General features: G+C 37.1%; 1 protein-coding gene across 1 annotated transcript in view; it reads right to left on the reverse strand.

Annotated features, from left to right (window-relative positions):
• LOC122814379 (zinc finger protein 845-like) overlaps nucleotides 1-13,707 on the reverse strand; it is a 281,439-nt gene extending 267,732 nt beyond the window's left edge. The window contains exons 1-2 of the mRNA XM_044086963.1: nucleotides 13,263-13,707; nucleotides 1,188-1,283 (exon numbers count right to left, since the gene is read on the reverse strand). Coding sequence (XP_043942898.1) covers nucleotides 1,188-1,283; nucleotides 13,263-13,505 — 339 coding nt within the window. The 5' untranslated portion in view covers nucleotides 13,506-13,707. The remainder of the gene's footprint in view (nucleotides 1-1,187; nucleotides 1,284-13,262) is intronic.
• Nucleotides 13,708-14,174: the final 467 nt, after the last annotated feature.

A 14,174-nucleotide genomic window follows, 5' to 3' on the forward strand; every position in this document is an offset into this window, starting at 1 on the left:
CCCCCGACACATCTACTAAACTCCTAGGAATAACAATTGACAACAACCTAAACTTTGATAGTCATATAAACAGCACAATAAAATCAGTTAACAAAAAACTAGGATCCCTTTATAGAATCAAGCCCTTTCTTACACCAGTAGCTAGGACCACTATAGCCAGAACCCACTTAATCTCAGCTCTACTTTATGCTTCCCCTATATATACTAACCTTTCAAAAAATAACCTCAACAAACTGGCAACATCCTATAATAACATTGCTAGATTTGCAACAGGCTCTCCCTTCAGAACTCATCACTGTTTAAACCTAAAACAACTGGACTGGCTAGAATTTCTTAACCATATTCAATTTCTCCAGCTTACCATTGTCCATAAGTCCCTGCACCAACCCCACAACACTCCAATACTCTCTACCATCATTACACCTTACAAAAACCTCAAAAACTTACGCTCCTCAAACCAACTCCTGATCAACACTTCTAGATCCAATAACTCATCAGGTGACTCCCTATACTCTAACTCTGTAGGCAAGCTATGGAATTTATTACCTACAGAACTTACAACTCAAACTTCTCTTTCACTCTTTAAAAAGAAACTAAAGCTATTTCTTAAGACACACTGGCTATGCACCTGTACTAACCCTGACTAACTTCCTTCATCTAAACTAATAACTTCTCTGAAACTTCTAATACTCCCCTACTGATACAACATTGCTAATCAAATGTGTGTATATACTGCATATCCTCACTGTCTATTGCATTTGAGAGACAGTGAGAGAGAGAGAGAGAGAGAGAGAGAGAAGAAGAAACAAAAAAATATATATATTTTTTGTTTTTTTAACATTTGTATCTGCTAATTTGTCCCGTTATCACCTTTTGTATTTTTAATTGGATGTATCATGACTTTGATATGTCTATTTTATGTCTTTTCCTGGAGCTTTTCTCCCCGGGCCTCTACTGAAAATGGACATGTATCCAGCTAGACTAGCCCGGTTAACAAATGTAAAATAAAAAATAATAATAAAAATAAAACCAGTACACTTTTCACAAACACTTTTCACTTAGTACCAATAAAACATCATGACAAAATCTGGTAACACAACCAAAAAATGCACAGTAGATGCTTGTGTGCTTTTCCCGTGAATTCTCCCCATTCGAGATACCTAGAAGGAATCATTTCTCTTACTTACTTGAATTTGTAGAATTTCCTTCTCCCGCTTCTTTTGCAAATATGCAACATCATTCACTTTAGATTCTAGGGATGATAAAGTAGTTTTCAACTTTTCCTATGGAAAAAAAACATATTATAAAAATCATATAAAAACACGACTGTGGACTACAAATCATGTTACAGAAGAGACTGAAAAGCAAAAGTTCGATACAGTTTCTGGAAAGACCAGAAGTACTTCACCAGGAGGATCACTGGCCTCAAACAGATGCTCTATGCAGCTTGACTAAAGAAACTCCAGTTGTACTCGGTTGCATACCGCCTACTCAGAGGTGATCTCTGCCTGACATACAAGGGCATATCCAACCCAGAATTGATGGACATGCTCCACCTAAAAAAAACCTTATCTCCTCGAGCCACACGCTCTAGGGATCTAAACCTCACCACAACAATAAATAGGACGTGCTGGAAGGATAGATTCCTGTCCCAGAGACTTCCCATGCTCTGGAACAAGATTCCAATGTACATTAGGCAGAACTCCTCGCTAACACTCTTCAAAAGAAACCTTGACGAGTGGATGGGAAACAGAAAGTTTACCCCGGGGATCACTTCAGTGGCTCTGCTGGAGAGAGGCACAGGGAACTAATCTAAGGGGGGGCGAAAGCCAACACATTCTGGCTAGGTTTATAAATGCCTTCGGGCAGATGGCCTAGTACCAACCTATGAACCTATGAACAACATCTACCATCACTGACTGCATAGAGTTGTCTGGGACACAGATATACAGGTAAGTGATATGCACCTGGAAAAAGGCATACAGACACTACTCTGCACAAAATCCCAGTAGTACATTACAGATATGCTAAATTGCCAAGTGTTTTAACAACAGTACAGGATGAAGACATTCATTAATCCAACATTTAATGGAGAGAGAAAAGATTCTGCACATAAGTAGCAACGACTAAAATAGTGAAAAACAAAAACCACAAAAATAGATCATCTGTACACTGCAATGCTATTCTGAAACAGTACTGAACACTGGGAAAGGACCTCACAGACACTAGCACCATTCGCCAACTAGGGAATTATGTTGCAGATTCAAAAAAAAAAAAAAACACAACACCTTACTTCTTCAAAGATTCCCAGAACCAGTTTACACCTAACTATGCGTTAGGAATTCCAGTATTTTCTGTACACGTCGGCTATCCAAGCAGAGTTGTTTCAAGCATCTACAATTACAATCCTTTTAGTGGAAATATATAGACTTCCAACTATAAAAATCAAACCACATCTCCCAGATATCTTTGAAGTCAATGAAGTCCAAGAAAGAAAATAATGCATTAAACATTTCTGCTTTGTTTTGCCATTTCATCCTTTCCTAATCTAATTTTGGTTAGCATCTGAAGCAGGAAACCACAACTCAAATAAATGAACACAAATTAAAAATGTCCTCTACAAACCATACTGGCTGGTTACTGAGTAAAAGGATTTCATAGTGTTTAATGAAAGATGCAGTTTAGGACAAATTTAAATGGCCAAGTGAGACAACAAAAAATAAATTCTCTCAGAATGGAAATTGGGGTGAAGTGAGGTTTGCCACCTCTAGAAAACCTTCTGACAGTTTCAGTCAACAGCACAGAATAATCAAACAAAAAAGGATGAAACAAATTAGTTAGGCCATCAGCAAAAGGTCCACTAGAAGATAAGATGCTGCTGAAAACAACAGAGATACGCTGACTATATCAGACAATCTCAAGAAAGCATGCAGAGCATTTAAATAAAAACAGGCTTTGATACTGGGGTCTCTAAAGGCATTATTTAAATTCAGAGCGATGTATACAGCAAGCCCATTGCCTTTTCCCCTTGGGAAGATGAGAAGTCTTGTCAGCTCCATCTCCACATCTAATGCTTAGCATCATCTTCCATTACTGACTCTGCAGAGAAGTCCAGTTTGATAGTGGTGCTGTACCCCTGAGGAACATCCTTCTAAAAAGATGCTGAACTAAGATCCCAGCTGCACAAGCTGGTGGTAGTTCTCATGGACATTAAAGATTCCATCAAAACCAATAAGAGAATTTCACCATTGTCCAACCCCATCTGAAAACACTCTGTAGGCTTTGGGGTACTAAATCAGTTAAACAAAAATAAGTTAACAAGTAAATAAAACAGGAGAAGGTTTAATATGTAAAAAAGGAAGCACACAAACTTAAAAAACTTTGACTGAAACAGTACTGAAATGAGGGATGGTGGTGACTGTAGTACACTACCGTTTCCAAAAAAACACGTAGTGCCAGATTTAGGTTTACTAACATAGTGCTCTTCTTAAGGAGGACATATGGTTTTAAAATTATGCTACTATACCAATTGTGACACCTGTGCACTGGCCCAGTAATCGAGTAGCCTCAATCCTCACCACTAGCATCAGTAAGGGGCATGTACATTGGGAAGGATAACAAGTACATGCACAGTAAAGTACAATTTCCCTTAAGAGCACACAGATATCACAGTCAGTCTGGGGCTGGTTTCTCTCTTTCTCTCCAGATCCCCAATAAGACTCTCCACTAGCACAGCTATAGAGTTCAGATCCCAGGTGAGTAGTCAAGCCAAAACCTCCAGTATCCTCTCTGTCCAACCAGTGTTTCGTGTCCCTGCCCAAGTAGCTGACGCACACACACTTTGAGACACTCCTGGGGAAGGCTGGCACAGGTTCTCCAGCTATGCTCCCTCCCGCCAGGCTATAAGGTAGCAATCACTGCCACCAACTACTCTTAGAAGGTCGTTCACAAAGGGTGACCAATTTCATTGTGTAATATTATTGTTATCCAAATAGTAAGTGTGACCCAGGGCTAAAGCTATTAGAGTGGCTTGGACTCTATCCCCAAATACATGCAATGTACTCCAAGATCTTAAATTAACAGCCACAGTTGAAAGGTTTAAAAATATTTAATAATAAATAATAAATACACAAGGCAATACTTATTACTTCAACACAATGACATTACAGAGTTCAAAAATCACAGAAAAATGCTTTAAAATAATGTGGTAGAATAGTCTGACATAAAAATAGAAAACAGATAGAAATTTAGCCAGATTAGTCTATCTGACTCTAAGAGAAATACTAAGATCCTACTTACAGAGCAAAGGCAGAGTGCTGGTGAGTTGATGTCCTCAGACAAAATCCAAAATGCTTAATTCTCTCTCTCTGAGAAAGTCTTAAATTGATAACACAGTACTGCTGTGTCATTTCACATTACATCATCCTTGACAGTTCTGATTTATTTTCCCAGGCTCTCAGAACTTAAAATGTACATTTCTTTTTGGAATTTGCACCTGCAGGAAGCCATAGCAATAAAAGACATTTTACATGTAAAATCTAGTAATTAATGCTTGTCCTAAGACAATAGAAAGAATTCCTTAGTCCAGACATCCTATCTCCAAGCTTGAGATCAGTCATACAATGCTTGACTTATCAAGCTTTCTTCCAGCAGAGTGCACTGTGGTTACATTTTTGAAGCTTAGCACAAATATAGTTTAATCATAATATATAGCTCTCTCTACATTTGTAAACCAAGCCTGTGGATTATATTAATATTTACAAATTACATAGAATTATCTAAAAAATTCTAACTAGCTAGGCTGGCAGCCTTCACACCAATGATATTTTATTAGTCAAAAACAGCATGTTGTGCATAGCTAGGCTGGCAGCCTTCAAACCAATGACATTTTATTAGTCAAAAACAGCACAGTGTGCAATGGAACAGTGTACGAGTGTTGCACTGATATCAGACACGAAGATTAGTGACAGACAGATCATACCTGTCTAAAAAACATTTTTACCCAGAATATATGGGGCAAGTATTGAAACTAGGAGAGATTGTCTACTTGATGGCAAACCTGACAAGATATACATGTTTGGAATGGAAAATAAATACAATGAACTTACACACATTAAATCTGGTCTGCCAAGAGTCTGGTTTCCTGAAATACTACAGAATATTGCTTGGTACCAGAAAGGCATCAAATTAAAACAAGAACACCATGAGAAATTGTCTACAAGTTAAACTGGACAGACACCATGCATCAGTGTTACAAAGTGCCTTACCAATGATTTCACCAACACTTCGATATGCTTTGACTCAGAAGATTTGGACAAAAGAGAAGGTAAAGAAAAAAACAGTACTAAAAAGACAATATTCAGTCCAACACAGGCATTTGCATCATCAACACAGTTTTCAGGATACAAATTAGACAAGACCACCCTGAGATTCAAGTAAACTCTCTTCTCTATGCTCCCGGCGGCACTACTGAATCTATTTTTGGTTCTCTCGCATGTCTGAGGGACAGACCTTAACATTTGAGGCTGAAATTAACACATACGAAAGAGTATGCATCCCTAAAATAAATGTGTTCAAAAAGGGAGCAAGTCTGTAAAGAAATAAGAAACATTTAGACTGGCAGAATACTGCGCTTGGTGGCCTTAGGAAGCAGATAAGAGGCTGGATTGTCTTCAGCATTTCAGACTATGAAGTTTCACAAAAGTTAGAGTTAGAGCCAAACTTAACAGAGAAAGCTATCTAATTCATTGTCCATGTCTAGCGAATTAAAAAGCAAAATGCAGACAGGACAGAAGCAAGGAATGTGAATGAAACTAAGAAACAAAAGTGTAATATGTAAATTAGAAAACACTGGGAAAGCCAATATGTGTGTGCAAGTGAAAATAAAAATAATGGATGCAAGAGGAAAAGTGTGCATGCCAAGCCAGAGCAGTGTTTGGTCTGAAACAGAAGGTGCTGGAAAAGTAGCATTAAAACAATCAAATAACTAGTACATACCTCTCAAATGTCAAAACTGTTTTCTCAAATTTTTGGCCTCTTTCAGATAAAATTCATGGTTTTCTGGCAAATCAAGGCTTTAAGTCACAAAATAACGACAGGCATTTGAGTTTCAGATTTTATATCATTCAGAAAATGCATGCTAAACACAACACCTCTAATTCTGGCAATTTTCTAAGTTTATAAGAGCAATATTATTAATATTTGTCCCTATTTTGGGGCTATTGTCCCCTCATTATATTTGCTTTTGTCTAAGAGGTTGAGAGGTATAAAGTAGCAGCAGAGTCAACTTGTTGTGTCTTTCGGCTTTTCCCGATTAGAGGTCGCCACAGTGGAACTCCGGTCCACTAATGATTGGCAGTAGATTTTTACATGCTGAGTTGCCAGCCCTGACACACAACCTTCAACAAAGGTACGCCCATTTACGCACTTCTCCACACAGAAGATGCTTTAGCTGAGAATTGAACAGGACGTCTTACTGTGAGGTGACAACGCTACTGCAGCACCACCACCGCAGTTCAGTAGCAACAGTTTCACAGGAAACTTTCCTTTTGCCAAACAGACTGTGAACTGCAGGTCAGACAGGATTGTGATGTCACATGGTACATACAAAAGCATCTCAAAACTTGTATATCAGGGGAAGCTTCTAGGCATGAATGAGGTGAATGGGCAAAAATATAAGTTTTGGACCCATGTGCGTAATCTCTGAGAAGATTTCACTGCATGCAAACTGGGTAGAATTGCTGGAATTAAACAAACAATTGCCAATATGCTATGGCGGACTCGTTAAATGTAGACCAATAAAGATTAATTTGAAATGTGGCAGAGTTCCTAATGCATCCCAGCGTACCACAAAAAAAGTGTACCACTACACGTCATCTTTAAGGTACAAGTCAAAATAAACGTGGTCCCTGTGGTTATTGAAAGGGTTACAAAACTGATTGACTGGTGTATCCCTTGGTGCTAGTAGTAAAAAATGGTACAGTACAAATTTGTTTCGACTTAAAGTTAAATGATTCAGTCAAGAGGAAAATGTTTGTCCTGCCTACCTTGAAAAACAGAGCAGGCACGTTAACCGGGGCAAAGCTGCTCTCCACATCAGACACATCTAGTGTGTGTTGGCAAATACCTACAGACTCAAACAGTAGAAAGTGAACTACGTCTGTAATTCATTGGAGAGGATTATGTTTTAGGAGGTTTTAGCTTATGATCAATGATAGTTACTAGGCCTGCAGTCCAGGAGACCATAGGAGGTGCCTTACCCAAATTCCCAGTTCCACCCAAGCATGATCTGGTTAAGTGAATTGCTCAAGGTCACTTAACTGCCAGACCTTTAGGAATTAGTTCAGGACCTGTGAGGGTAAGGTTATTTTCATTTATTTATTTTTATAAACATTTTTCCCTTCCCTTCCACTGTCTGCAACTTTGGAAGTAGTGTATTTTACAGACAAACACACACACAGACAAACAGACACACAGACGCACACACACAGACGCACACACACAGACACACACACACAGACACACACACACAGACACACACACACAGACACACACACACAGACAGACACACACACAGACACAGACACACACAGACACACACAGACACACATAGACACACACAGACACACACAGACACACACAGACACACACAGACACACACAGACACACACAGACACACACAGACACATACACTGTGTGTATATTTATATAGAGATAGAGATAGAGAGAGAAACACAGATAGACACACTGAAGGTGTGGAAGCACAGCCATTCCATACTGCAGGACGTTCAAACACCCTGCAAATTACCTTGTAGTATGTTTCTGTAGTTTTGCTCTCTGCTTTGTTGACAGTTTACATTTACTGTGTTTACTGTGTACCTTTTTGTTTTCAAAAACTTTTGGAACTCATCCAAAGGGCATGCAACGTTTTCCTTCAGCTTGGGTTTTAGTTAGCCCATCCCTATTTTTTAATGCTATATCAAACCATGACTTTTCTTTTGGGTTACAGGATTTAATTTATTCCGTCTTCACTAGGCAGGTAAGCTATTCCAAAGAACCTTTTTAATATAAAATGCAGATGTGAAGAAACAGAAGACCGCAGTCCCAAGTAGTGACAGCCTATTTAACAAGCTGCAGTTCTAATTAACATGATGCTTTCTGTTTAACGGATATGAAAAAAGATCATTAAGAGATTACACATCTGAAATGAAACATATCTACAGATAATCTATGGAGAGGTAATATTATTATATTTCTATTATATTTTATAATACACCACTCACTTATCAACATTTTCAGAGTTAAACAGTAGAAGCTACACAGTCGGACACAGTAGCAGAGCGAATGGCAGGTCTAACAATTTACAATACAGAATTCAAAACTGAGGTTTAACTGCCAACATGCTCTTTCACAAAGTATGACGATCATGCTTTTTATATCCGACAAGAACTGTGGCTACAACAACTGACCACTTTCTATGACCAGGGTTCTGTATTAGTGAATACTGAACACATAAAAGCACAAACTGTTTATCCACACACCACCTTGGCAAGCATGGCAATTACAACCCACAAGAAGAAAGAAAGAAAGTCTACTCTGCACCACAAACTCTGAGCCTTGTGAGGAGGTTAACATCTTGTGTCCTGGGGTTTTAGATTTAAATATATCATCAAAAAGACAAACTAATGTAATAAACAACTGAATCAAATTACTTGCCAAAGAACCAGACCGAATACGTCCTAAAAACTTTAATATGAAGCACTTTTCATCTTGCCTTTTAGCAAGACTTCTTCAGATAACAGATACTTTCAATATTACAAGTTATATACACATTAGTCACATGATCAATTTAAAAGAATAAAGCACACGTTTTCACTACAACCCTCCCATAATATTCCATCTGACATTTAACCCCTCAGCTCCCATTATACAAACTTTTTTACTCACTACATACAATGTAAAAAATTGTTATAATTTATATATGCATACTTATACTAGTTTACCGGGAAAAAGCCGAAAGACAAACAAAAACATACTAGTTTATAACAAACTTACTTTCACATTTAATATACTTCATAATAAAATTATTTATAAATTAACGCAAATTAAACTTCACCTATTTAAGCTTCTCAACTTTAAAATACAGAAAATGGAACACATTTTGTTCAGACCAGAGTAATGATATGCATCAGTACAAAATTGCCATAAGCAGTTCCAATCTGTCTAGCCACAATGTTTCTGGGCCACCCCTTCCATCTGGTATGATGCAATCTATTGCTCGGAATTTGAACTTATGTTGTGGGTATTCTTTTATATGCCTTGCTAAGACGTTCTCCAATTTTAATTTACTAATAGCATATTGATGTTTGTAGACTCATTCTTGCAGTCTTCTCTCTGTTTTGCCTATATAGAAGGCTGGGAAGCTTTCACACAAAGCTGCATACATCACTAGCTTATATTGGCAATCTAGCTTGTGTTTTATCTTATAACATTGTCCCCTGATGGTAAAATTCTGCCCTATATCTATATATTTACAAAAATTACAAATGAGGCATTTAAACATCCCTGTCCTATGTGTAAGGAGATTCAGTTTCCTCTCAAAGATGCTTTTCAGGTTGGGACTCCGCTTGAAGGTAATATGAGGGAGTTTTTGTCTCGCCATAGAGGCATTTTGAACTATATCCCAGTTTTTAATCAGGAAATTATAAATTTATCATGCATTCATGCTATACATCGTGACTAGACTGTGTGTAGCATAGAATGACCTTGCTGAATTATTCATAGACTCAGTCAAATCACTATTCGGTGGAACTAATATTTCCCTCTGTGACAGAATGGGTTGATAGAAACCTGCCATTCTTTTATGTTGTACCTCCCACATCACTTCTGATACCAAATTCTGGGGGATCCTCTTTTAGAAAACATATCATATAAATTTTTACATTCATAATCAAAGTCAACCTCTAAAGATGTCATGCGTGCTGCCCTTATAGATTAACCCTTGATTACTGACTTTTTCTGGTGAAGGGGTGACAGCTACTGAAATGTAGTAATGAGTTCGAGTAAGTTTCTTTTATAAAGATCTTAGTTATAAAACATTTATTAATACTGCCTTTACTCAAATACACATCTAAGTAGGCAATCCTGTTGGCATCAAAATTGTAAGTAAATGTCATAAACTGGGTAGTGGAGTTAAAGTAAGTCACAAACTCTTCTGCTATAGATGCATCACCTTTGAATAGAATAAAAATGTCATCCAATATAACGACATAGTTTTTCTTTTATTTCAGTTATTTTAAAGATATATTCCTGCTCCCAATAAGCCATAACTAGACTGGCGAAGTTGGCCCCACAAGGGGAGCCCATAGCCACGCCAATTTTTTGCAGGAATTATCTGTTATTAAATGTGATATAGTTACTGGGCAAAATTAAGTCCAATAACTCTTCTACAAGATTCACCTCAGTTCCTGGGGCCCCTCTATTCCATAGTAAACAGCTTACCCACTCAATCCCCTTTAGATGAGGAATAGAAGAGTACAAATCTTTGACGTCTACTGTCATAAAATTAAGATCATTCTCATATGTCAAGTTGTTAATAACCTCCAGAAAGGACCACGAGTCTTTACAAATATGTTTTTCCATCACTAAATACTTTTTTAAAAATTGGTTAACAACCTTAGCACAAGCATATGTAATGCTGTCCCTTGCATCCACGAGCGGCCTTATCGGTGGATCAGAAATATATTTATGTATTTTAGATGCCCCTTTATTGAACAGATTAATTTATTGGAAGATGGTATGGTTACTTCTGTTTTGGGTACGGGTAAATTGTCTCTTGAACCTAATTTGAGTGAGGATGTCCGATATAGTGGATTTATTACTACATTCTCACTTGATGCTGATGACCTCAGGTATATTATTAATAAGAATTGGTGTTTTCTGAGGGAGGACGCATTGATTAATAATAGGATTACAGAGAAACCTGATGTTATTTTTAGGAAGGGTAGTAACCTCAAAAATGCCTTGGAAAGTAATCGTGGTATTAATATTCTTGGTGGTATGTCAAAATGTGTTTTTTGTCATTTTTGTAAATTTATTAAAGTTACTGATTCCTTTGAGATGTATGGGAGAGTATACCAGCTTAAGGACAGATATAACTGTTCATCTAAGAATGTTGTGTACATGGCGGTATGTCAAGCATGTCCTGCATTTTATATTGGAAGGACAGAAAGATGCCTGAAACAGCGCATCTATGAGCATTTGTTCAACATTAGGAAGCTGAATTTGAATAATGCCTTGGCTAGGCATGTAAATCAGTTTCTGTCACATGCATTTCTATTTTTTGTCATTGATCAAGTGTTGGATAAATATAATAGAGGTGGTCCTATAGCCCTGAAGTTAGAAAGGGAACTGATTTGGCAACTGAAGTTTAAAGCACATTCCCTTCCTGGGCTAAATGATAATTTATCTATAAAATGTATGTTAAAATTGAAATCCTGTTTTAGATGATTATTAATTCAATTTATGGATATATTTTAGCTTGCTGTATACACTTTGATGTTTATGTACTGATTTTTATGTAGCATGAACAATTTTGTGTGCATGTTTCTTTAAGGACAATTAGAGTATGTAATTAATTGTTTAATTGGTCTTTTTTGAGGGATATTTAAACGACTTGTGGTTTTTAACTGTTGTCTGATGAAATTTGCTTATGAAGTAAACAAAAGTGCTAACTATAATTCCTGCTGGCTTGGTGTGTTTCTTTGTTTTTCATCAGTTTGTGTTCTTCTTTGGCTTATTAATTTGTGTATTTTAGGTTGGCCAAACAAAATGTGAATCTTAGAGGCAGGCATGGTTAAAATATTGAATAACACTACATCAATTTTTGCTTCGATAAATAAATCATTAAGCAATATTTTAATTCTAGAATACACTATGCTCTGTTCATTTCTTGAAACTTCCACATATGTATTACTAAGATCACATTCATTCTTCTGATAGAGTCCACAGTATTCAAAATTACAAGGCCTCCCCCTTTTATCAGGTTGCAGGATTCTCACATTTGCTTGTTTTAGGAACTCAAGTGCTTGTCTTTCACTGTTAGTTATGTTAGAGCTAAATCCATTATTCTTTTTTGTAAATGACAGGCAGTTTCATATATCTATCTCACAAACTTGTTCAAACAACAATAGTGTCAGATGTAGTGGAGGGCAATATGTGCTAGCTACTCTAAAAGTATGCATAGGAAGTTTGTTTTGTCCCAACAGCACTTGTAAATTTAACTTCCTTACAAACAACTTTACATCCAACAGAGTATTGGCTAAATCTGCTCTATATGCAGGCACAAATGTTTGTCCCTTCACCAATAAATCAACAAGTTCAATACTAATTTCTAATTCAGAAAAAAATATAGACTTTAAAGTCATTTGTTGAACTCCAGCAGCAGTGACGTGGATATTCTCTACAAAAAGTAGGCTGGTGGAAAACTGATAGAGAGGTAATAATGGTTTCTACTGGTGACAGCTTTTTATTAAAATCATCCCAAATATACAAGCATAAACAACTGTAAAAATGCATCATGGCACTTGACTCGTAATGCCATGATGCATAAATAGATATCGGAAAATTACTTTAATATGTACAAAAAGAACACTTCTTAGAGATGGCATTAATTTTATTCCTACAGATAATAGTTCAAATGTCTGAAAAAATAAACTTCTTTTCTTTGCAGAAGATGTTTTACTCACCCCACTCCATCCCCAAGAAAAGTAAAGCCAAACCACATATTTATTCTGCTGACAGCTACCAGGAAAATGTTTTGTGCAACATTACTGCACAGCATTAGACTGTGTCTGACATGACCTTCTTGGCATGACTCCATATTACCTTGGGATGGTAGTCTCTTTTAATTGTACTTCAATATATGTCCCAGAATTCTACCCATTACCTAAACAACCAAAACATCAGCAGCAGAGTATTGGGCTTTGGCGCTGGGAACAGGTTCCCTCTCTCTTGAATCATGCCAGGTAATCTTTATTTAGCATATAAAAACAGCACAGCTATACAGCCTATAGCAGGAAAGTTGTTACACACTTGCCATGCCACAATCTCTATTAAAATAAAAAAATGAGTCGGTAACCACTGACATAAAATAACTATGTAATACCTCCTTCTTAAATTGAAATTTCAGAGGGGTACCTGTCAACACCTTCCAAGCAAGGAACCTGTTACTTAATGTTAGGTCATTATGAAGTGCCCCTTACCTTATACAGACTGACTGCCTCTTGTATAATCACAAAAGTGTGTCTGGAATGTTTGGGAACACACAGGACACAGATAAAGGCCTCATCCTCCTGGCAAAATAACTCTAGTCTCCGTCTGTGCTTCCCACAGAATTGCTCTGTTTCTCCATTTGCAGCACACATATTCTGCATCTCTTCTGTCTCCCTGCAAATTGTTTCCTCTTTTATGTGCCTTGGTTTCAGTTCCTGCAATTTTTGTTCCATATTAGCTAGCAGTCTCTGTATTCCTCCTGGCGGGGAGTTTCAGTATAAATTCAGAACAGAGTGCTTCTATTGCTTTGTATCAAACCCTGTTACAACGTAATCTACAAAACTGGAGTCCACAATCCAGAACTACAAAGTCTTGATGCAAACTATGCAAGATACTTTGCAACCTGCAGGCCATGAAAGCATCAACTGACTTCTTTTGTTTTATTTTCAGAGCTCAGGAAGTAGAATTGCAGTGAAGTGACCGCCTCCATTTAAAGAGCCCTACACTAAGAGCCTGCCTACAGTCATATATTATATACTGTACATTTTTAACTACAGCTGTTAATTTGGCTATTCCACTTCACAATATCTTAGCAAATTTCACTTAAGGAATTACCTTAATAGTTTTAAGGAAATTCAAGTATGAATTCCATTGCAACCAATGCCTAAATTTATGTGATAAATCTGTCATTGTCTCTTCCTCACAGACACACATATATTTTTTTTTTACTTCAGAAGCAGTACACTGTTCACATGTTTTGCATAATTTGTGGTTAAACTACTTCTGCGCAGCTTCTAGTCACTAGCCATATTTATTTATTTACATTTGTGTATTGGGAAAGACCATCTGGACATCATTAGAACCCATTTTCATTGCAAATTCAGGTAGAACAGCTCCACTAG

The sequence above is a fragment of the Protopterus annectens genome, chromosome 10.part0 (assembly GCF_019279795.1).
Source record: "Protopterus annectens isolate FY-2018-M chromosome 10.part0, PAN1.0, whole genome shotgun sequence".
Lineage (NCBI taxonomy): Eukaryota > Metazoa > Chordata > Ceratodontiformes > Protopteridae > Protopterus > Protopterus annectens.